This window comes from Mauremys mutica, chromosome 23 (assembly GCF_020497125.1).
Source record: "Mauremys mutica isolate MM-2020 ecotype Southern chromosome 23, ASM2049712v1, whole genome shotgun sequence".
Lineage (NCBI taxonomy): Eukaryota > Metazoa > Chordata > Testudines > Geoemydidae > Mauremys > Mauremys mutica.
Window position 1 is genome coordinate 10,148,812 of NC_059094.1, and position 24,709 is coordinate 10,173,520.

A 24,709-nucleotide genomic window follows, 5' to 3' on the forward strand; every position below is an offset into this window, starting at 1 on the left:
ACTGTGCATAAAGTGCTTTGAGATCCGAAGTACCAGGAACTCGGAGGAGGAGTCTGTTTGGGCCCAGCTCTGATACGGATCAAGGGTAAAAAGCTGCTGATTCCACAGTTTGCATCTCTGCTGCCCGTGGGACACTTGCCCTGTGCATGGGTCCCTGCTGACGTAGGTGGGGAAGATCTGCAGGGCTCCGCAGTGGGGTGAAGGCTCTGCTAAGGGCTCTCCTGCACTCCCCCCACTGGCTTGATGTATCCCCCTAGAGCGTAAGATCTTCGGAGCAGGGACCGTCTTTCTGCCACGTATCTGTACAACTTCCCAGCACCACGGGCCCTGATCCCGACAGGTGCTATCCCCAGCATTGCCAGCTCTTGTGATTTTTTATTTCCCCGCGATAGTTGCTGTGTTGATTAAAACCTTAGTTCCCGGCCGCAAAGTTCCGACACCGCCAGACACTGCCTCCGGTGCCGTCCTCTAGCCGCCACAGATCTCCTGCCATCGATATCCGCCACCTGTATCAATCTTGTAACCACGGTTACGTGGGCAAAGACAATTAATTGCCCCTTCAGTATGCAGCTGCGGGTCTTGTTAACGCAGCCGCGGCAGGGGAGGAATTAGATATAATTATATGCCTGGGTGGCGTCCCAGCTGCAGTGGCAGGGGGGCCCTGCCGGAGCTAGCAGTCTGTCGGCATTTCCCGGCTTGTCGGGGATCAAACGTTGTCTGAAACATCTTTACCCTGGGCTGAAGCTGGGGGCAGTGTGGCTCAGTGGGGAGACCGGCTTCCTGGGGGAGCTGCAGCCGCGGTCAGGGGAGGCACAAGCTCGGAGCAGGGGGCAGAGCAGTGAGTGGGAAGAATATTGGCTAGGTTTGGCCAACCCAAAGTCTACCTGAGCCAAAGCACTTGGGAGTCAATAAGGATCATTCCATTGACCTCCATGGAGCAGGCCCATAAGGATGAGTCGGGGGTGTGGGGTGGGGAGGTTCCTTTGTTGTTTGAGTAGTTTTAGGGCAGGTGAAAGGAGCTGGTTTGAAAACCCAGGGCCCACGGCCTTTGTGATTCCACAGCTCAGGTTAGACAAGCGCTAGGGTGACTCAGCCCTGCCCTCTAGAGGGCGAGGAAGGAGTTCGATCTCCAAACCCGTTCAGTCCATTTGCTGGGACTGCCAACAGGCCGGCAAAATAGATGCTAAGGACATGGCTGTCGTGATCCTGACTGAGACCCACCAAACTCATTTCACACAGGCCGCCAAGCCATCAGCGAAGAGCGACATCTTTCCCTGGGTTGGCTTTGACTCAGCAATCAGGTAAGGAAAGACCTTTGTCGCTAATTTCCTGAGTCACCTTCCAATCTCTATGCATCCGATAGGCAATTCCTGGCTGGCCGAGACTAAAGGGAAAATGACCCCAACATCAAAAGACCTTGATGGCCTTTCTCCGGCCAAGGGCTTAAAATGTGTCATGGTCGCTTCGTTATTGACCAATCATACTTTAGAGGGGGGACGACCCTGATCCCTAAAGCCCTGTTATTTGTACCAGCGTAAATGTGACTCCTTCGCCCAGTCGAGATTGCTATGCAAAAATCTGTGCATGTGTCGAATGAAGCCAGTTCTCTCACCCCAGGGAGAACCGGCTTGTATTGGGTACAGTGAGTTTGGTCCACAACCTAAGACAAAAACCATCTGCAGCGCCTTTGGGGCTGCTATATGCTCTCCTTTACTGCCACCTAGTGGAATTCTGGCTTGATATGGAATGTATTTTGAAACAAATATATAATTGATAAAGGACCATCTTTCCTAACTGAAATAATTGTGGATAGGGAAATATTTGGAAGGGGTTTATCGAGTCAGGACAGATTTGACTTTTCTCTCCTTATCTCTTCCCTGTGGTGGTGTTGGGAGGGCAGAACCTGAATAAGGGAAAATAAATGATGACAGTAGGACCCAGCAGAGAACAGCATCTCAGTGTGCCAGGTGCTGTATGTGTGCATAGCAAGAGACAAGACTGATGAAGGAAGGATCTTGATCTCCATTTTATAGACTGGGAACTGTGGCATATAGATAAGCAACTTGTCTCAGGTCATGCATAGTCTGTGGCAGAGCCAGGAAATGAGCCCAGGTCCCCGGCTGTTGTCTAACCATGAGATCTTCCTTCCCATTTGGGCAAAATATGGCTTTGTGCTGCTGTGATGGGAAAAGGTGCTTTCAACGTTGGTTATGTGAGGAATAACAAGGCTGCTCCTTCTCACCGTGCTGCTGAAGGACTCACTGGAAGGGTCAGAGATGTGTGTTGGCAGTTCTTGCTGCCTGTAATTGTAGGGATGGGGATTATTCTTTAACAAAAGCTTGTTCCTTCCAACTCTTTGGCAGGTGTTTGAGTGAACTGGATGCAGAGCAAAACACTCTGATTTCATCCAGACAAGCCCTACCCCCTCTCGGCTAATCAGGGTTCACATCCTGGGTAGCCGTGATGGCACAAGTCTATTAGTTCTCCAGTCCTGCATGGAGTGTCCCTGGAAGAAGAAAGGGGCAGTGTGGGAGGGCATCAGGGAGCTGGGCGTGTGAGAGAAAAGGATGCCAAATCCTCCCTATCCTCAGCCTCACCCCTCCCCTTCCCTGGCCTCTGGGGATTTGACTCTCCATGCAGGCGGTGGCTGGTTCTAGGACTCATACAGAGGGGGGTCCCTGGAGCATAAGAATGGCCATACTGGGTCAGACCAATGGTCCATCTAGCCCATCTCCTGGCACTGGCCACTGCCAGATGCTTGAGAGGGAATGAAGAGAACAGGGCAATTATTGGAGTGATCCATCTCCTGTTGTCCAGTTCCAGCTTTGGACTGTTAGCTGTTTAGGGACACCAAAGCATGGGGTTTGTGTCTGTTAGCCAGGCTGTAGCAGGCTCATCCACCTCTGTCTCTGGCCTCCTGGCCACTAGAGGGAGACAGAGCGCCACACAGAGTGGGTGTGGCTTACACCAGCCAATGACTGGCTGGGGGCGTGTGGTCTCCGAGATACATATGGGATCCTGAGGTCGATGTCACCAGCTTAGTTGAAAGGGGGCTGCTGGCGATGGCAGCGTGGCAGGCACTGGACGGGGACAGGGGACAGGCCCTTTGCAGAGGGACGAGGTCACTCCAAGCATTTTGTGGCCCTTGGGCAAAGGATGCTACAAAACGCGTCTCACCGCGGTGACTTGGTCACTGAGCATTTTATTGCACAGCCTGGGAACCCAGGCATGGACCAGCCAGCACCCCATTGTGCTCCATCGCAAATTCCCCGGGGCAGAGGCTGCCTCTTGCTCTGTGTCTGTAGAGCTCCCAGGACAATGGGGCTGGGTTCCTGAGCCGGGCCTCTAGGTAGGGTTACCAGAGAGCAACTGTGAAAAAAATTTTTCACCGGGGCCTGAACCCACTCTCGGCGGCCCTGGCTGCGGGGCTGAGATGACTGAGCAAATACATTGGGCGGAGTATTTAGTTAGCAGCACAGAGTAGCTGTCTCCGCTGCATTACTAGCTGGAATATCAGCAGCACCTGAGCCTTAACTCCCAATGGGCCGGGTAGTTTGGGTCGAATACACCACCTGACTCGAGCTAGAGATTGTTAGGTGTGGACGGGAGTTGGGTTAAGGGCAGCACTCGAGTTCTACCTTGCGCTAACACTGCAGCAAAGACCAGCCCAGAGAGGGGCCTGGTGAACATGCGCAGGCATTGGAAACTGAGCGTGGACCGAAGCCAGATCACCGGAGCCCCACCTGTCTGAACATGCAGGGCATAAAAAATCCAGGTCTGAATGTTCCAGCTGGACTAAATCTCTGATAACAAGTCTTTGAATCTGCAGGAAGCAAAGGAAATGCAGCCTATGCTATGATCCAAACCCTGAAAAGGCTTCTGTTCGGTGAGGAAAGCATCCCATCTCCATTCTCCCCTGCAACCAGTCACAGCAATTCAGATCTTCCTTGAGAGGAGGGGGCAAATTCCAGTCTCTACCCCCCTGGTGGGGTTCCCATTACAGTCCCGTTTGTCCCCCGTCCTCCCATCAGGGACCCCCAATTTCCTTTGGCTGGGAAGTCTCTGCTCTCTCTTATCCACACAGCACATGAGCCAATGCCACCAGGGGTTGAGTTCTTGGCATTCTTCCCTGCGCTTCACCATCCAGGACCAGATTCTTTGTCCGCCATGTCGGAGCGCCATTTTGCCCGGCTGCAACTCTGTCTGGCTGGAGGGTGGCTGGGCCAAATCTGAGGGGCATTGTCAGCCCATGCACCAAGTTGCAAGACCACTCACTGCAGTGTGGCCTGGCCACCCTCCATCTGTACGGAGGGGTGGACGGGTGACATTTCAGTGGCATTGGGCCCATGCACACAGAGCAAGGCTCTGGATTACTCTGGCAGCAGCTGGACTGAGTTACCACGGGACCACGGCTGAAAAGTGGTCGCAGCAGGGCCTCCATGGCCAATGGAACTTTGAGCAAGTGTAAAGACCGGGGTGGGGGGGAAGAGGGGGCGTTTGCTCCCCCTAATTGGCACAACTCCCCCCCACCTTCCCCTCCCTCTGCTGTCCCATGGGGAATGCACTGGAAAAGAACTAGGTAAGGTAATAACCCAGCGCGAGTGGGTCTCTCTGCTGTCCCCTCTTTCCAGCGGGGTTGGGCTGAGAACCGGCCGTGCCCCGTTCCTCGGCCTTCCGCTGGCCTCTGCTGGGACAAAAGGGCAATTGCAGGCCCAACCAAAGCGGGCGCGATTACGGGCAGAAAAATGAAAATGGAGGGAAATGACCTACTGGTAGAGGTTCGACCACCCCAAGGGGACCGGGTCCTGGCAGGGGTGTTGACTCAGAGCCATTGAACCCAACTTTAAACCCACTTCAGGCTAGGGGTGTGTGGTAGCATCCCTAGTTCCAGCACCCAGGGCCGCCCGGGGGTGGGGGCAAGTGGGGCAATTTTCCCTGGGCCCCACGGGGGCCCCCACGAGAATATAGTATTCTATAGTATTGCAAGTTTTTTTTATGGAAGGGCCCCCCAAAATTGCTTTGCCCCAGGCCCCCTGAATCCTCTGGGCGGCCCTGCTAGCATTTATGGGTCCTGGGAGCTGAGTCTATGAATTAGAGGTCTAGTCAGGCATGGGGTGAGGTGTGGATGCTGGTAGACGGGGGCGGGGCAGGTTGGACTGGGCTGATATTGATACAAGAATTTGTTGTTGGGACAGGACACTGGCAGAAGGCAGTGGCTCCAGCTGGAATTTGGCCACAGCACCAGGGATATCCCCCTTTGTCCTGTGGAAAATGTCATGGGATCGTTAATGACAAGCAGACGAGCCCTCATCTGAAAGGGGGCTACTGGAGGGGCCATCTACGCCTCACGCTGCGGCGTTGGCTTAGTGCTGGGGCAGCGGCCGAACCATCCCGGGATTCCCCGAGCCACGTCTCTGGCCAGGCTTGAGGAATCTGGCAAGGTCACATGCTAAAGGGGCAGGACCGTGGGCCCCGGCCCTTCTGGGGGGACCTCAACAATATGCTAAAGTGCCAAGTTTGGGGAAGCCACCTGTGTGACACTGAATGCAAATTATGTCATGAGATGATTTGCATATTTGCCAGTAGTTTGCATATGGCCTGTAACTTTATTAGTATTAGTTTTTGAATGGTGTGGATTGATGGCTGGTGAAGTGCATTAGCTGACAGCTCTGGCGGGGGCACCCTCTCCTGTCATCCATTACCCCCTTCTCAGTTCATTTTCAGACCCTGTCCTATGTGTCCTCCACCAGCCTCAGTCCCCCCACTCAGTCCCACAAGCCTCTGTCCCCTGTTCATTCCCCCCACCCTGTCTCCCCATCAGCCTCCATCCCTTTCATTCACCAGAAGGCAAATCAGAAGAACCCCAATTATTATTTTTTAAAAAGTCCTGATTTTTAAGCCAATCTCATGATTTTTGGGGGGAGGGCTGGGGGGAGCTTGACTCATGGTTTTTGGATGTTTGGGGTCAGTGTTCGTAAAACCAGGTAGAAGGAACAAAATCCTCCCTAATCACTTTGTATAATCTCATCCTAGAGCCGCCTCCTTCTAGACCCTTGTAAATATCTTAGGACACGTGTGATGTTGCATGAAACAGTAGCCAGAAAAGTTACTCAGGAGAAGGATGGCCCAGTGGTCTAGGACTTGGCACCCTGAGTTCAAGTCCCTGTTGTACCACAGACTTCTTGTGTGACCTTGGGCAAGTCACTTAGCTGCTCCGTGCCTCCGTTTCCCCATCTCTACAATGGGGATAACAGCACCGCCCTACCTCCCAGGGCGCTGTGAGAGCGTGAGGCGCTCCGATACTAGGGTAATGGCAGTAATACCTGGCACGTTTCCCTTGTTTTAGTGGCACAAATAAAAACCGGCATTGACAGCGATTTGGGCTTGGGCCTCATTTTACCCGGTGTTAATAGCCAAAGCAGCAGCACTTCTTAAGGCCGTGTCCACCCACACACGTTGAGCTCATTCTAGGGGCACAGCGTCCCCTAGTGTGGATGCAGTCACGCTGGCATAAATGGGCTTATCCCAGGTTCGCTATTCCTGGGCGGGAAGGGGGCTGAGCTGTACCGTCCTAAGGCATCTTTATACCAGAGTAAACTCCACACTAGGCCCTGCTAGTTCCTGCTCTAACTAGAACAGAAAAAGTCTCATCCCCTAACCGACAAAGTTAGACTGGTCCACCCGTGTGAAGTGCAGGCCTAAAGGGCAGAGAGCAGTGCTAAAGTCTGCGGCCTCCAAGGAAGCTAATTCTTCTCTCCTTTACTCTGGGGTCAATCAGGAGTGACTCCACTTGAGTCACGGACGTTACTTTGGTTTAAAAGGCAGGGGATGAGACCAGATTCCGGCTCCCCCTGCCCAGCTCCTCTCTTCTCCAGACCTGCTCCTGGTTTCTGGCTCTTTATTTCGGCTCTTCCTTCCTTCTCTCTTTCTCTCTCCGTCCCCAGCAGCCAGCTCCAGCGTCTGACCGCCCTCCCTAGCAGCTTTGCTCCTCTCTCCCCTGCCAGGACGGGAGGGAGCGGTGACCGCGGAGAGAGCAGGCCGGTGATGACATGCTCGGCAGGACGCTTCCATTGGGTTAGAACCGTGATGTCATAATGCCGGTGGCTGACATCAGGCAAGGAGGTGCAACTCCGAGGCGCCATGCTGGAGCTGAGATGGCTGCTTATCTGGGGTCCCGCCTGGTGAGAGAAAGGGATGGGCGCCCTTGGCCTGGGGGACAGAGGGGTTTGCAGCCCGTTCCCCTTAGGGACCAGCACTCTGCCCACACCCCCATACCATCCCTCTTGTGCCTGGCACCACAGAGGCCCTCCTCTTCCAGATGTGTTTTCTTCCTGCACATTACAGATGTGCACAGCTGGAAGCCCATGCTGGACCCTGCCTCACTGCCCCGCCTGCCCTCTGGCCTGTCCCCCAGTGCATGGGAAGCCCACGATGGGGTGGGTGTGTAACTCCTGGCAAGCTAGGATGGGTTTGTGGGCGTGAAGGATGACTGGGGCCCAAAGATGGGGTGGGGGTAAGCTGGGGGTGAGGAAAGGGCGTGTGTGACCGCATGTCTCCTACCAGTGGAGGCGCCACACCATGCACAAGGAGAAGGAAGCCAAGAAAGCAGAGGTGAAGATCAACTGCAGAGACATCATATGCGTCCAGGTACACGCTGCCCCCTTCCCCTGCGGGACGCTGCCTGTGGCTGGATCCAAAGCCCGCTGCACTGGGATTGGGCCCACAGGCGTGCGGGAGAGCAGGACTGGGAGACGGCCTGCTCTCGCTGCTCCCCATGTTAAGTGGCTCTGACAGCTCATGGTGATGATTAACCATCTGTTCCTCTAGCCCCTTTTGCCTGCAGAGCTCCAACCCTTGAGAGAGGTGGGGCACCCCCATTTTACAGATGGGGAAACTGAGGTCCAGTGGAGGGAAAGTGACTTGGCCGAGGTCACTTAGCACATCGGTTGCAGAGCTGGGAGTGGAACCCAGGATTCCCAGCAGCCGGGCCCTGCTCTAACCCCTACACCAGACTGCCGCCCGGTTCAGTGCTCGATGTTGACAGCAAGTTGAGCATCTCCATAGTTTACAAGGGCTGGAATGTGCCAAGGAGCCTGTTTGCGGGAGAAGACCTTTATCGGGGCCTTTATCCTGATCCTTTTCTCTTTAGCTGAGCGTCCTGTATTGGTACTGGCAAAGGGAACTCACTCACCATATGGGGCTACATCTTCACGTGCCCACAGCTGGAGCCAGGTTTTCAAAGGAGCTCAGCACCCATCATACTGGGATCTTTAGAGAACCGGGCCATTGCCTTCCTGCTGTGATGTGAGGCCCCAGGAGGAGACGTTGTCTGTGGGGATTGAACCCAGAACCTCTGGCTCGCAGCCCCTAGTGCCTGAGCAAACAGAGGCAGCTCCATTGAATGACACTCTATAGCCTGTATGTGGTCCAGCGACTTGAGGGCAGAGAGGACCCACAGTGTGTTAGTGGCAGAAACGTGGCGAACCGTATTCCATCGGCACATGCGGGTCTGTCCACGCTGGGGCAGTTTTGCTGGCGTTTCAGACCGGAAGAAAACAGGGGGAGGTGAAGGAAGCAGGGTGGGGAGGGAGAGGTTCAGACCTTTTCTGAACAAAGTATTTCAATTTGTTGTTTGGAAACAAATTTTTGTTTTGAACTTTTTTTTTGTATCGTATTAATATAACGTGGGGAGGAATCATCCCTGGACTAGTGCCTGATTGAGCCGCATGTGGTGATGAGTCCGTCCTGTGCGAGGCTCCAGCCAATCCGCAAGCCAGGAGCTGGTCAGGTGACTCTCAGGGCAGGTATATAAGCCTCACAGGAGAACGAGCTGGCCAGTCTGGCCAACATCGTTGTGTGGTGAGGAACTGTCCCCTGCCTGATAGTGGTGACGGACTCCACAGGCCTCAGCCTGCTCTGGCACCAGCTCCAGCCTCGTTCCCAGTCCTGCCCTTGCGCCAATCCATCTCCCAACCTTACGCTTGCCTTGTTCTGACCCCACTTTTGACTCTTGGGTCTGACCTCTGGCTCCAGTTCCCAGACCGACTATCAACGCACCAACTAGTAGGCCCGTCTTTCACTGCTCCAACCACTAGGCCTTGTCCCGCCACGTCATGGTTTCTGACAAGGAGAGTTCTGCAAGACAACATTTTAAAAAGGTTGACATTGAAACAACAATGTTTTGATCGACCCAAAATGATTTTTCTTTTAATGTGGATTTTTCCCTTGTGGAGAATTTTGAAATTTTCAGGTTCTGTTGCTATTAGAAACCCTTGGTGAAATGGAATTTCCCTCCTCCACACACCCCTTTGCTCCCCACCTGCAACACAATAGGAAAGAAGAGGAGCTCAGAACTGGGGCTGGAATTTCTTCCTGCAGACGGCTGGCTCATCCCACTTCCACTCTGGGGCGGTGACGCAGCTCTCTGTTCCCCCCTAGGATAACTGGGACGTGGAGGAGTTTGTCTCAAAGGTGTGCATGGGCAGGTTTCTCAATCATCCCGCCTTTAAAATCACGCTTGCCGCGCTCATCATCGGCAACGCGCTCATCATTGCTAGCCGGACGGAGACGGAGGTCGAAGAGGTACGTTTGCAATGTCTGAATCGGTCCAACACGCAGCAAACTCTGAGCAAAGGGAAAGCACAAGCTCAGACTCCGCCGCCTCAGGACTTAGATCGGGGCCCTGTTGCGCTAGGTGCTGTACGTACACATCGTGAGGGCTGCTGCCCTAAAGAGCTATTTTCATTTCCACGCTTCTGCTCCTCTTTTCCTTTTCTCCTATTCGTCTTCCCACGTTGGTTATATTTAATGCTTTGCTAAAGATCTTATAGGCCATTCCAATTAGAGAGAGAAAAGACCCAGTGGGCCAGTCCTTGCTCAGAAAGCGGCGAGAGGGCAAAGGCAGATCAAAGGTCCCTTAATCCTGGGATGGCTGGGTGCAAAGTCAGTGCCTCAGCTTCAGGCTACTTAAGATGAAGTCAGCGGTTAACAGCCCAATACAATGGCTGGGGACCACTGGGGAAAGGAAGGCCTAGCTCTGTCCTCTTTCCCCTGGCAGCCTGGAGGGGATGAGTGTAGAAGCTGCCACGCTGGCTCTGTGCCACAAGTGGATCTCTCCACAGTGGCGTGATTTACCCATGCCAGCTGTGTGGCACTGCACTCCAGCTAGTGCAGGATTGTTTCCTCCCAGTAATTTTCTCATGAATTATGCTTGTTGCTTTCCAAATTCCCGAGTGATACGGCTCCCATTTGTTCATTAGTCTGGACGCACCGGTCGCTGTCCCCGAGTTAAGGCTGAGTGAGTTTTGCACGTCAAGCAAGGCCTCTGTGATGTAGGGAGAATGCAGCGTGTTCCCTCTTTGAGGACTGGATGGATTTTCCGAGCACCTGCAAGTAGATCGTTTAATTAGTTTATGAAAATGTATTTGTATTGAGGCAGCCCTGAGGAACCCCAATCCAGGGGCAGGGCCCCTTTGTGGTAGATGTGGTACGGACATTGACTGAAAGAAGGTCTCTGCCCCAGATTGGTTATAATCCCCCAGGAGCTGATTCCACCGCTGTGTAGATTTCACTGTGAACGTTTCCCCCCACTACTATTCAGTTCTAGAGAAATCCATGCTGATTGTTACTTGTCACCTTATTATCTTCTAGGTGTCTGCAAATTGTTTTCTTAATTATTTGCTCCATTATCTTTCTGGTTACTGAAGTTAAGCTGACTGGTCTGTTTACTGGTCCCTGGGTTGTCCTTATTCCCCTTTTTATAGATGGACACTATATTTGTCTTTTTCCAGTCCTCTGGAATCTCACCCGACTTCCATGAATCGCTAATGGCTCAGGTATCTCCTCAGTCAGCTCCTTGAGTATTCAGTTGCCTCATAGCCACATTCTTCTCTATAGGCCAAGCTCTCTCTGGCTGGACTACATCTCTCACGATGTATCATGGCCAGGCACTCCCATGATGCACTGCTTCCTCTCCCCAAGAGAGGAGACTGCGGTGCATCATGGGAACTGTAGTCTGACCAGGGAACCTGTCCCATAGAGGAGAAATGGGAGCATGAGACACTGAAACTACAACTCCCATGAGGCAACACAGCAGTATTTCCAAACACAACTATTTTAGTTTTCCGCCCAAATATTTCGGCATTTGAATTTCTGCCCCCAAAAAATCAAAGTTTTCCACAGGAAAAAAAAGTTGCTTTGACCCTCTTACTCGTTCTGTGTGATTTCTTTTCTTTTTTAAAATTAATCTGTTGTCTTTCCTATCGCCAGAGGTTTTTCCTCACCTGTATTTTTTTCTTGCTCTCTCCTTTTAGTATTACCTTTTCTTCAGTTGACTGTAGCACTTTTCTTTGTCTCTCTATTATACCTTTTCTCCTTCTGTCCATCATCCCCACCCCTCTGTCCACATCCCTCCTCCTGGCCCCGATTCAGCCAGCCACTTAAGCACGTAAGTAATCGCCTCCCTATTCAGCAAAGCACTTACGTGTGTGCTGAACTTCAAACATGTGGGTAAACCCTATTGAATTCAAGCCCACCCCTAAGCACTTTGCTGAACTGAAACTGCCACGACTGATTTTGGTTTTGATCGCAGTTGAACAGTGTGAGGAAGACACAAGCAGAGTCCCCTGGGGACATGGCTGAGTTTGTTTTTTCTTCTATTTTCTCTTGTAGAAATACTATGGGTTGTTCTCTGCCATCGATAACATTGTCCTGACTGTCCTTACCTGTGAGGTGTTTCTCAACTGGTACTATGGATTCTGGCTGTACTGGAAGGTGAGCGCTAAGCACGGCTGTTTAGATCCAATATGCCAGATTATTACTTTATTATATTAACATATGTTTTAGAGGCTTTGCAGTAAAACTAATACAGATTAAGAGCCTGCTCCTTCTCCTCTTAAAGTCAGTGGGAATGTTACCACTGATTTTAGAGTTAAATGACTAAAAGCATACTTGACAGGCTATTCATATCTGTGTGGAACCATGAATAACGTCTCTGGGCCATGCCAAGGGCCTTCTGGAATAGAATTGGCTTTAAAAGAAACAAAACCAGTCCAGGTTTCAAAGCTAGACACTTACTTACCTAGGGCCCAATTCTCCATGGTCCAGCACCTTGTGTAGTCGTTTGTGTAGTGCAAAGTGGATGTGGCAGCACTATCACTCGGTGTCAGTGGTGTCGCACATCCACTTTGCACTGACGTAAAGGACTCCATCAGGTGTAGGACAGCAGAAAATCAGCCTATGCATATTTTTCATCCATCAGACCTCAGAACATGAAAGGTGGGTAAGGAGCACTAACCTCATTTAACAACTGCGGAAACTGAGGCCCAACGAGAATAAGCGTCTTGTCCAACATCACATAGTCAGACTACGACTGAGCCGGGAATAGAATGTAAAATCCTTCACATTCTTGATCTGGCGGTGAGTGGTAAAGTCAGATTTCAGAGATGTCTTTATGGGCCAGATCCTCAGCTGGTATAAGAATTGTCCCATTGATTTCAATGGAGCGACGCTGATTCACACCCGCTAAGGATCTGGCCCTTCTTATTGGCAGGTTTCAAACTGAGCTGCACCCCCTCCTCTGTTCTCTCATTATTACCATGTATTATATGTATTACGGTAGGTCCTAGAGGCCCCAATCTGGGATCAGGGCTCTGTTGTGCAATGTGCTGTGTAAAAATACGGTCCCTGCCCCCGGAGCTTACAGTGTCACTGCTCCTAGGGCCTGTGCTGACCAGCCCTGCTTATCCTCTGCTTCTCAGGGTGGGGTTTTCTCTTCCGCAGGACGGTTGGAACGTCGTCAATTTTTTTATCGTGGCATATCTCTGTGTGGGGCCTTTCATCCCTGTGCTGAACAACCAAAAGATTTTCTGGGTCCTCAGGTAGGGAAAGGGCTACTTTGTCTTATAGCGTGTCTTGCTGTTGTTATTGGTTTGTTGACAAGATCTTGGTAAAACACAGATCAGTTTTTAGTGTTTGCCAGACACTTGGCAATGCTTCAGTTCTGTCAGGTTGTTGATGTTTGGCTTCCGGGACTGAGCAGTTGAAACCTGCAGGATCGCAGCAAGGTGTGCGTCAGATAGTTGTGTTCGGAATTTTGACTTGTTTCTATTCATTGTGGGGAAAAAAGTGATGCTGCCTCCATGGCTGACTCTGCCCAGCGACTAGTGATGATATCTCTGGCCCTCTCCCTTGGCCAATGGGAGCGGCGGGGGGCGGAGCCTGCAGCAGACATGGCTGGCAGCGTGTCTGCATGCGTCTGTCCTCCGCAGGCCTCAGTGGGGAGGTTCTCGGGCCGCAGATGGCCAGGACTTTGAGACCCCTGAGTTGGAGGTATAGCTGCAGCATGTGTAGACGTACCTATTGGCTCAAAGGTGGACCCAATTGCTTGACTACACACCCGTTTTGTTCTTAAAAATGTTCAAGAATCCAAATAGCCAAACTTAGCTGAATTTCTTGTCTTAAGAAAAACAGTACAATATGGAAAGGAGACCAGACAGCAAGTGTGAAAAATCGGGACAGGCGGTGGGGGGTAATAGGAACCTATATAAGAAAAAGACCTCAAAATCAGGACATCTGGTCACCTATAAAATCGGGACATCTGGTCACCCTAGGGGAGGCTACACTTGAAACGCTACAACAGTATCGCTGCAATGCTTCAGTATACTGCAACAGGAGCATTCATTACTGTCACTGAAATTAATCCACCTGCCTGAGGCGGTAGCTAGGTTAAGGGAAGAATTCTTCCATCGACCTAGCGCTGTCTACACCAGGGGTTAGGTCGGCTTAACTGCGTCGCTCAGGGGTGTGGATTTTTCACACCTCTGAGCAACGTAGAGGGTCGACTTAACTTTTGAGTGTCGACCGGGCCTTAGTGGCAGAGATGGGTGCGGAACCCAGAACTCCTGGCTGGCAGATTTCTGCTCTCACTCCTGTGCTGAGCTATGCTCTCCTTGCTGGGCTGAGCAGTGGCAGGAGCTGCTTGGAGGCTGGAAGGCCCGAAAGATTCTTCGAAGAAGATTCTTCCAAGTCACGTGGGCCTGGCATCATCTCCCTCCCGGCACAAGCTGCTCACGACTCCTCTGTCTCCTCTCAGGGTGATGAGGCTGATGCAGGTCTGCACGCTGGTCAAGGGGCTGGCCAGGATGATCCGGGTGATCCTACAGTCCATCCCAGACATGGCCAATATCATGGCCCTGCTCTTTGTCATCATGCTGGTGAGACAGTCAAGCCCTTTGGGTGGGGCCCGGTATAAATCTGGAGTTCTCCCTCCTTCCTTCTCTTTCCACTTCCCTCCTTCTCCTCTCTCTTTCCGCTTCTCCTTTTCTTCCACTTCCTCCTGTTCCCTTCCCCTCCCCAGTGGGCCTTCTCACAAACCGCGGTGGGAGCTGGCCCGTTGGTGAATGGCATCGAAGAGCCTCCATCTTAACCCGGAGGAGTAAATGGGAGATCCACAGGCGCTGCCTTCCTCCTTGCCCCCAGGGTGCCCCGCCCCTGCTCCGCCCCTTCCGCCAAGCCCCACCCCACCTCTTTCCACCCAGTTCCGTCCCGTCCCGTCCCCCCTTCCCTCCCAGTGTCTCCTGCATGCCCCGGTACAGCTGATCGTGGCAGGTGGGTGGGGCCGGGAGGGAGGGGGAGGAGTTGATTGGTGGGCGGCGAAAGGGAGGCACTAGAGGGGAGGGGGAAAAGGGGAAGCTGGCTGCCGGTGGGTGCTAAGCACCCACTCGTTTTTTTCCATGGGTGCTCCAGCCCTGGAGCACTCACGGAGTCGGCGCCTATGGGGAGATCTGGTTAGGGATCTCTGAGCTGCCTTTGGACTCTACCGGGTGTAGAGCAAGGTACCAGCTGGATGGCGAAAGGGTGTAGATCCTCCTAGAACAAGCCCAGAGTCCAAGGAGAGAGAGAGAGGGGGAAACCTAGTTCCGGAAGCGCCCACCTGCTTCCAAGCCCTGGTCTGCGAGGGGTTTGTTTTACGGTAGATTTTGGGGCTGCTCATTTTAGCTGGCTGAGGCTGACCATGGGTCTCGGGCGGGAGCTGGCCAGAGCTTCCGGCCAGCGCTGTCTCTCTGCAGGTCTTCTCAGTGTTCGGAGTGACACTCTTTGGAAATCTGCTCCCGATGCACTTTGGAAATCTAGGGGCGGCTTTGTATTCGCTCTTCATCTGCCTCACGCAGGATGGATGGCTGAACATATACAAGACTTTTGAGTGAGTGAACCTGTTAGGTTTCAGACGCACCCCCACATTCAGCATAGGGAACCAAGCCCCCCCCCAACAGCATACTCGTGCAAGAGGAGTGCACCCCAACTGACACACATGCACAAGCAAACAGCACAATGCTCTCCTTCTCCCCGCAATGCACAGACACACCCAGAGATAGCTAATGCGTGCACACAAACACACCCACAAGCAGGTAGTGTAACCCATGTTAGGAGAGCGAGTGTGGGTCTTTGGGCTCCTTCCATCTCAGAGGATAAGAGCCTACTACAAGTACCACCTAACAATGTCCCTCCTTTAGCTCAGGTGGTAGAAACTGATGCTGTTTATGCTAGAGATTTGGGGTTCAGGCTCTGCTGGTGACCCATGGCAGTGGATTGTTATGTAGACAGAAGCAAGCCTCTGCGATCAAACCCTTTCCTTTGTCCTAATTATTTCAAGCCAATTTGAGAGGGTCTTTAATTGTGATCCGAGCAAGGGACAACGCCTGGGGCATTTGGGCAGAAGTTGGAAGTCTGACCCCCCCATGTGGGGCCTTGGATGGCCTGCTTTTCCTTCCACATGGGGGGTGAGAGGGAAAGGGGGGTGGTTCCCCCTGCTTGGGGCTCAGAGAGAGATTGGCAGGACTGCTCCCCTTCTCCTGATTAGGGGCACAGAGGCGGGAAGGGTAGGACTCCCCTCTGCATAAGTCTCTGAAGGCTTCACAGGAAGGTTTTGCTGCTCACCCCCCATGAATGAATTCCTTCTGTCCCTGTCAGGGAAGAGGGGATCACCCTGAAAATAGGGGGTGCCCTTTACTTTTTCATCTTCATCACGGGCGGGGCCTTTATCTGCACCAACCTGCTGGTGGCCGTGGTGACGTCAAACCTGGAGCAGACAATGCTCGCCTACGCTGAGGAGAAGCAGAAAAGAGACCAGCTCCTCCACCCCGACAAGTACGTGGACTGGGAGGTAAGTGTTGGACGCAGCCAGTGTGATGGCTGAATCCTGAGGCTTTTGTTCAGGTTTTGCTCCCACTAGGAGTTATACCTGAGTAAGGACAGCGTGAACATTGATGAAGGAAGACCCTCAAGATCTGGCCCTAGAGCATTAAAGCAAAGCACTGTAGCTTGAAAAAAATTCAAAGATCCTGTATTTTAGGGTGAGCTACAGACCCAAACACACATGCCCCCAAATCAACATTTGGAAATGCTGCCATGGTGCCTCATGGGAGCTGTAGTTCAGTTGCTGTATGTTCCCATTCACTTCTATGGGTTGGGCTCTCCAGCCAGACTATATCTCCCATGATGCACTGCCTCTTCTCTCCAAAAGGGGAGCCTGTGGTGCATCATGGGAGGTGTAATCTGACCAAGGAGCCCCTTTTTTTACCAGCTGTACTATAGTCTCCTATTGGGGATTGCACTCCTGTGCTGAGAGCCAACAGGAGGTCTAGGCACTCCACTGAAGATCTGTTTTGGAGGCTTGAGGGTACGTCTACACTACAAGAAGAAATGACCAGCGGCAGCAAGTCTCAGAGCCTGGGTCACCTGACTCAGACTCCTGGAGCTTGTGCCAGGGGCTAAAAACAGCAGTGTAGATGACCAGGTTTGGGTTTGAAACCCTCCCACTTCACTGGGTTTCAGAGCCTGGAATCCAGCCCGAGCGGGAAAGGCTAAACACAACTGTTTTTAGTCCTGGAGCACAACTGGAGTCAGTTGACCCAGGCTCTGAGACTTGCTCCCCCAGGTCCTTTTTTTTGTTAGTGTAGACATACCCTTAGGGACATTACTATGGTGCCTGGAACCTGCACAGGGGTTAATTTCAACCAGAAAGAGCCTTTATGACACCATGGCAGTGGTTGAGCACAAACCAGTCCCTTCTCTGATCTCATCAACAAAGGTACCAAACAGAGCTGAGCCAAGTTCTGGAATTTCTGTCCCAGGGGAAATGCCGATATGCCAACATTTGCTTGAGTCCCAAATCGCGAGGACATGTCGAAACCCCGACGCTTTGCTCAGGATGAAATATTCTGAAAAATTTCTGCTTGACATTTGCAATCAAAATTAAACACATCAGCTGGCTGAAAGAGAAACGTCTAATTTTGGTTAATTGAACTAACTCAAAACCCTTTATTTTGAGCCAGTTTGACATTAAACTGCTGTGCCCTATTGTGGCGCATCGCTTCATGGGATTTATATTTCGGGCGCCCAATAGCCCCATTCTTCACTACTGGCCAGATCCCTGGCTGAACTAAATGTCTTATGATGCACCATGTGATTCCTGTGATGCACCACACAGCTGGCTTAGAGGGGAGTCCATCTTATCATCCCTCAAAGAGCCCAGTCCGCTGGAGAGAATACGCCACAATAGGGGTGTTTAATGTTGCAACTGGCTTGAAAAGAAAAATTTGGGATCAGTTCAGTAAAATGAAATACTCTGAGGTTGAACCAACTTGGATTTTTCCTGATAAAATCAAAAAAATTTCAGCAAAATTGACATTTTCCTGTGGAAAATGTTGATGTTTGTGGAAACTGCATTTTCTATTGGAAAATTCCATGAGCAACAGAAGATGGATCACTTGATGATTCCCTGTTCTGTTCGTTCCCTCTGGGGCACCTGGCATTGACCGCTGTTGGAAGACAGGATACTGGGCTAGATGGATCTTTGGTCTGAACCAGTATGGCCATTCTTATGTTCCTTCAGTCCGATGTTGGGGGTGACGACTCATCTCCGGAGCTGAACCTGGTGCATTTGAAAGCAGTGATGCAGGATACCCCCATGACGCATCGCCAGATGCCGCTGATGTACGGCAACCTGGGCAACCTGACTGAAGCTACCTGTGATGATTTCTGTCTTATCTTGGAAGGGATCCAAGAGAACCTGAAACGATACAAAGAGATCCGGGATGAGCTTAGCACGTAGGTCCTTACACGCACGCCCCTCTCCTGTGCTGGGGTTGGGATCTCCCTGGTGGGCAGGGTCAGGTAAATTTAGTTATATTTCACTTCATCAAAGCAACACAGGGGAGATGCAGCCACCCAGACTCTAGAGTGGGAGACCTATGTGCTGTGGGGGGAGAGCTGAGTCTGTGATCCTGTGAGTGGCAGGGTGGTGGGGCTTATGGCTCTCAGTTGACAGATCTTCAGGTATTAACATTACACCCTTGAAAGTGCCATGTCTTGGGTTCTGCGGCAGCAGAGTGCTGGTGGAAGAGCATGACTTTGAAACCCAGGGAAGAGAGTTGGTGGGTAAAAGGCAAAGCTCAGAGCCTTGCCCTAGGATGATTAGAGAATTGGAGGATGACAGAAGCACATGGTTTCGCTGTCTGTGTGAGAACAGGCCATCAGCATTGGGGTATGGGCTATTGTAACCTTGGGGCAAGAATATAGTAACAGAACAGGCAAAGCTTCCCCAAGCTGCCCCCTACCATCATGCCTCAGCCTTACCTTGGGGATCACCTCTAGGGCATTCAGCCCCCATGGTCCATCAAGTCCTAGGCTCCTTCACTGAAACTGCCAACAGGGGCCCACAGCATGTTCGTCTTGGACACTTCTCCACTAAACCTGTGCTGAGACCACCAAGCTCATGTTCTACAGGCATCCCTGTCACTCCTAACCTAGGACAGATGCAGACCTGCAAGGTAGAGGCAGTGAGCCCCACTGCTATCGCCTAAAGGTAATCATTGGAGATATACCTATCTCCTAGAGCTGGAAGGGACCTTGAAAGGTCATGGAGTCCAGCCCCCTGCCTTCACTAGCAGGACCAATTTTTGCCCCAGATCCCTAAGTGGCCCCCTCAAGGATTGAACTCATAACCCTGGGTTTAGCAGGCCAATGCTCAAACCACTGAGCTATCCCTCCCCAGATCCTCAGATTGTCTGAGCTATCTAGCCTCCTGGCTGATTAGGACTTGATGAGGGGAGCTTGCAGGCTTGGGGCCTCTGGAGCAGAACTTCTTGGGTGACAGTTCTTGGTGTCAGTAGCATGGAGGGGACAGTACGTCAGCATCTCTGCACCTTGAGGTCTTTAAACCATGATTTGAGGACTTCAATAACTCAGACATAGGTCAGGGGTTTGTTACGGAAGTGGGTGGGTGATATTCTGTGGCCTGCGTTGTGCAGGAGGTCAGACTAGATGATCATAATGGTCCCTTCTGACCTTAAAGTCTATGAGTCTGAGCCTTGGAGATGAAGTTTGGAAGATGGCCTGACCCAAAGCCCAGTGGAAAGATGCCCAGCAGTTTCAGTGGGCTGTGATTCAGGACCATACTGCTTTAATGGTTGAACCTTACTGTCATGGGGTCCAGGAAAGAGAGCTGGGGGCCATGTGGTGGTGCAGTTTCCTGGGGAAGGAGACTCTGAAGTGGTGGCCTTAAGGCCCTGCTCCCTACTGCCTGGAGGACGGGAGAATGGAAGCCAAGGCCATTTGGGGGGTGGAAGCCCTACAGTGGAGACTTGGAGATGAGTGTGTTTGGCGGTGGAAGGGGATGTTCCCAGAGCTGCAGGAGATGCACTGGAGGTGAATGTAGTTGCTGGCAGAAGCTCACTGCTTACTCTCCCGGCTTGGTCCCCACAGAATAGTCAAGGAAGTGAGGTCCATTGCGTTCAATAAAGAACAGGAGGAGGAGAGAGTGCTGCGAAACATCCAGAACACCAACATCTCCGACGGCCTGCTTGGCAACGAGGTGGCTGCTGGGAGGTCTGGAGATATCCTGTCCACGCTGATGACTCTGGAGAAGGTACAGTGTAGAGCCCGGTTCTCAGCTGGTGTCAGTGGTGCCTACGCCTTGTGCTGTCTCTCTGCCCTGGGTGAATTTCACTCCCCGTTCAGGGCTATGCGCCGACTGATTTCAGCTGCAGTTGAAAATACTGTGGCCCCTTCGCACTAAATGTGCAGCTAGCGCGAGATCCCAAGCCTCTTGGAGGAGGGCAAGGGGCTGCAGGTGTAAAGGCTGCAGTCTGTTTTCTGAACCGTCCCCTGCTCATCAGCCATGTTCTTTCTCCCTTTGGTAGGTGAACATGATTGACCCAGAGGATGTCACGTCATCAGGGTACCACAGGGGGGCGGTGAAGCTGGCCTTCTTGAAAGCCCGACGCCATTCTCTGCTTAACCAGTCAGTGCCTCCTTAGCTGTGCCAGAGCGGGACCATGGAGCTGCGAGTGGGAATCTGCCCCCGGACCGTGCAACCGTGGAGCTGTTAGTGGAGCTGCGGCATAAATGCTTCTTTTGTAACGGAGGGAGGGGGGGGATTTATTTGCTTTACGGAGGAGACGCTTCTGTCTTTGGGATGCCGAGAAGCAAGTGTGGACAAGGGGTCAGAGCTCCAAGGAGCACGCACCATGAAATACCAGCTTCTAGTCGGACAAAGCCATACCTGGAGGAGTGGCAGGAGACAGGGGTGGCTTGGATTAATGCCAGGTCTGTCATGTTTGCTGGGTCCATTGGGATGACTCTGATGTGGGCTGGACTGTCTCTTGGATGGGGAGACCATGTCCAGCGTATTCATGGTTTGGTGCCTACAAAGCACAAAGCAAAGAACATCAGGGAGAGAAGAGTTGCTGCAGAGCCTGTGGTCAGAGCGTCGGCTCCCACCCTCTTTCCCAGAGCCCCTGTGAGAACAGAGCCCTCCAGGTGGTAAGAGCAGGGATGCAGGATGAAGCATTGGGTGTTCATGCTTGTGCCTGTAAAAGGGGCTTCTCTTTCAGCATCAGGAATGGATGCAATGTCTAAATCTGGGAAATGTGTGATGGAGCAGAAGATGTGTCCATAACGTTGTCCTGGCGGATGCCTCCTCAAGACTCTACCGACAGGCAGCTACCCGGAAGTCCAGGACTGTTTGCACAGGCCGTGCCCTGTGCAGTGAGAGGAAAAGGGCTGATGAAATTGTTTTGCACTTTTAATACTCACGCTGGTGAGTGACACAACCCGGTGAGGTGCTGACGTGTCTCCTGGATGGGATCGTTTGACTTTCCAAAGCCAGGAGGTGCCACATCTGCATTTCCCACCCAGCGCTCTCCAAACTCCAGGTGCAGAAGGCAACTGCTCTGATTCAGCTGTATCTGCCCCCATGTTCGCTGGGCTGGATGCACTCCAGCACTCATGTAGCCTTGCATTAAAATGAGCAGTGTCTGGGGAAGGTAGCTGGTGCCAGCATATTTGAGACTAATACCTGTCAAGAAACACGTGGCTTGTGTTGATCAGCTGTGATGCTTGTGCTGGTCTCGGATGAATGATCATAATAAAGAGCATCGAGCGGTGTTTCTGTGGCTGTTATGTTCTGTGACAAAGTTCCTCCTCTACCTTGGTGGGTCCTGCGCTTAATGGCGGATTTGCTCGCCTCACAGATTCACCCTGTTGCCGGCCCAAAAGGCCTGAGGCAGCAAACAGTGGTTCGTTGCCCAGTGTGCTTCGTTCCAAACAACACACCAAGGTGGAGAATGCAGAAAAAGTTTATTTGAGCCCAAATAAAGGTGCCAGGGAGATATCACAATCTCAAATCCTGCACACAGATACAAGCTGTGTGTCTCTTCTTATACATGACTTCAACTAGGCATCCTCATTACCCCCCACTAGTCTCCTCCCCCCTCCTATATAGTACATACAGTGTATAGTTAACAATTAAATCATCCTTGACAGCAAACAATTCATCTCGTAACTTTTCAAGGCTGTTACCTTGGTTTACTTCTGAATTTATTACTTTGCCTCCCCTCCCCTCTTTCTAAACTAAACACAAGTAGTAAAAAGGGGCCCTATCTTCTGGTGTCTTACACTGATAAGGAGCAGTTAGACATTCCATTCTCAATTCTGACCTTGGAGTTCAATCAGAGTTTAGACATGGAGGCACTCTGGACAAGCAAAAAATAACTTTGGTCCATTCAGGCCTGGTACATAAAAGCTTCATTAATACTGTGGTTTTCTACCCTCCTGAATTATCTAGGGATATGCCTAATGGCACCAACAACCCTGTGGGTCAGAAAACAGCCCAGAGACCTTCCCGTCTGGTAGAAGCCACAGTCCAGGTCAGTTCATCCTGTGTTTGATCAGGAGTTGGGAGGTTTGGGGGGAACCCAAGCCCACCCTCTACTCCGGGTTCCAGCCCAGGGCCCTGTGGATTGCAGCTGTCTAGAGTGCCTCCTGGTACAGCTGCGCAACAGCTACACCTCCCTGGGCTACTTCCCCATGGCCTCCTCCGAGCACCTTCTTTATCCTCACCACTGGACCTTCCTCCTGGTGTCTGATAATGCTTGTACTTCGCAATCCTCCAGCAGGATGCCTACTCACTCTCAGCTTCTTGCACGCCTCTTGCTCCCAGTTCCTCGCACGCACTTCCTCTCCTCTGGCTCCCCTTGGGCTGGCTGGAGTGAGCCCTTTTATAGCATCAGAGGGGCCTTAATTAGAGTCAGGTGCTTAACAGCCTCACCTGACTCTTAGCAGGTTAATTGGAGTCAGGTGTTCTCATTAGCCTGGAGCAGCTCCTGCTCTGGTCACTCAGGGAACAGAAAACTGCTTATCCAGTGGCCAGTATATCTGCCTTCTGCTTCTCTGCTGGCCTGGGTCTATCACAGTTTCCATTTCACCTTGTTCAGTGTTTGAGTCTAAAGGATGTCTACACTGCAGTCACAGGGTATGTGTGACATTCTATACCTTGGGGGAGCATCCTGTAATCCCCATATTCCTCATTTTTACATAATTGTGATCTCACATATAAAGCAGGCCATGTGAGGTATCCGGGGAAAGGCTTTGATCTGCTGAAAGTCATCTCTCTATCCATATATGTGTGTCATTAATGCATATGAAGTTATGAGAATTGTGTTGTTTGGTTGTCACTAAAACATGCTGTGAGTTGGGGAAGCAGCCAGATATTAGCTCCCCAGAGGCAACAGCAAGGGAAGTAACCAGCATCTGGGCAGGATGAAAAACAACCCGTCAACAACCATTGTCCACCAAGGGAGCTACAGTTCAATGGCCCACCTGCATGAGGCCACACCAGGGGAATTGCTCAACCTTGCCTGGGGACGCAGCAGTGCCCCCCAGACATGCCAGGACTTGTGCTCCCCAAGCACATGGGACTGAGGCTATAAAACAGTATAGTGTAGTGTAGTGACACTTATAGTCACTTACAATCTATCTTTTGTAGTCAATAAATTCGTTTAACTGTTTATCTTTACCAGTGAGTTTGTATGAAGTGTGTGGCAAATCTGCTCAGGTTTTGCAAAGACTGGTGTATATCCACTTTCCACTGATGAAGTGGTGAACTAATTAATAGATCTGCATTGCTCATCTTGAGCAGTGCAAGGTGGTATATTTCTGAGGTACAGTGCTGGGAGCTGCGGGGATTTGGCTCTGGTGCCTTTCTCTGTGTGATTCATGAGTGGCTCTGGGAGCGTTCATGCAATCCAGCTGGGTGTGGAAGCAGGAAAATAATTTAACAAGGATTTAAAAAAATCTTAATAAATGTCAGTTACTTAGCATAAGTTTGGCTAGCTGTAACCCTAATAACGTAAAATTTGTAAAAGCAAAATAATGTAAAACAAAGTATACTGTGTAAAAAGTTATTACAACCTTGCAATTCAGATAACCGAATATGCAGTCTTGCTGTTTCTTAGGAGTGAGACAAATAAGATAGCAGAAAAGCTTATGTATAAACAAAATGTATTTGTTGCTTTTTACCGTCTGTATTATTGCTAGAAATTGTATTATTGCTAGAATGGCAGCGCACACGAATGTCTAACAAAGCTTTTAACCCCTAGGCCCCTTGTCTTTTAAGATCTATTGTGCGGGATGGAAATCTTCTCCTCGTTTGTCCTGTAGCACTGCAGTGGGAAAAACAGCAAAGAGAATCGTAACAAGCCTATGCACATGCAGCATAGCACACTCCAGAGCTGGATGCAGATCAGAGGCTAATGGTCCCAAGTGTGGACGCTTTCCAGCCACATCAAACCATTCTCTGCTTGCTTGGAGATGGACTTCCAGAGTGGGCGGGGTTAGTGAAGGATGAGAGAAGAGCTATCGCATCTCGATGTCAAACCGGATGGACATTTGTCAGATTGACATGTGGGTATTAGAATTTTTACTTACATTTACTGAGTGTTATTCTGTAAGATGCCAATGGAGGAGGGAGGTCTCCAGCCCAAAGACAATCACAGACCTCCCTGAAGCCAGTGGGGGTACCCTTTCTTTCAGGCTCCACACAAGGAGCAATCAAACCCCTTTGTGTAGTAAAAATAGCTGGGGGCTAAGAGGCTACTGCCCAAGGCAATAGGCCGCATGTTGGCATGTCAGAGCTAAGCCATGTGGGCTGAAGGGTTTCCCTGGCTAGGGTATTGGTTGCAGGCTTGCATGTGTATTGGCAGGGAAAGCCAGGAGAAGGAGATGAGGGTATGAGCATGAGAAGAAACTGAGCGGGGATGGAAAATCTTGGCAACAGAACTTGCTGGAGCAGTAGACCTGGGAATTTCTGAGCAAGGAACCTGCCTGCAGTTGCTGGATTCAGGGAAACAAGGCTTTGGTTACAGTTTGT

General features: G+C 51.4%; 1 protein-coding gene across 3 annotated transcripts; it reads left to right on the top strand.

Annotated features, from left to right (window-relative positions):
* The first annotated feature begins 3,143 nt into the window (after positions 1–3,143).
* On the top strand, positions 3,144–21,521 carry CATSPER4 (cation channel sperm associated 4). Of its 3 annotated transcripts, XM_044997442.1 has the most exons (13): positions 3,144–3,886; positions 6,945–7,181; positions 7,564–7,647; positions 9,439–9,582; positions 11,671–11,772; positions 12,781–12,878; positions 14,093–14,213; positions 15,069–15,202; positions 15,970–16,162; positions 17,894–18,108; positions 19,765–19,927; positions 20,202–20,385; positions 20,895–21,521. In XM_044997442.1, the coding sequence occupies exons 2-12, from the start codon at positions 7,095–7,097 to the stop codon at positions 20,316–20,318; spliced, it is 1,458 nt and encodes a 485-aa protein (XP_044853377.1). In that variant the 5' UTR covers positions 3,144–3,886; positions 6,945–7,094; the 3' UTR covers positions 20,319–20,385; positions 20,895–21,521. The 3 variants fall into 3 exon arrangements, with proteins under 3 accessions (XP_044853377.1, XP_044853379.1, XP_044853378.1); XM_044997444.1 differs by lacking the exon at positions 9,439–9,582; XM_044997443.1 differs by lacking the exons at positions 3,144–3,886; positions 6,945–7,181; positions 7,564–7,647 and adding an exon at positions 8,633–8,788.
* The last annotated feature ends 3,188 nt before the right edge of the window (positions 21,522–24,709 follow it).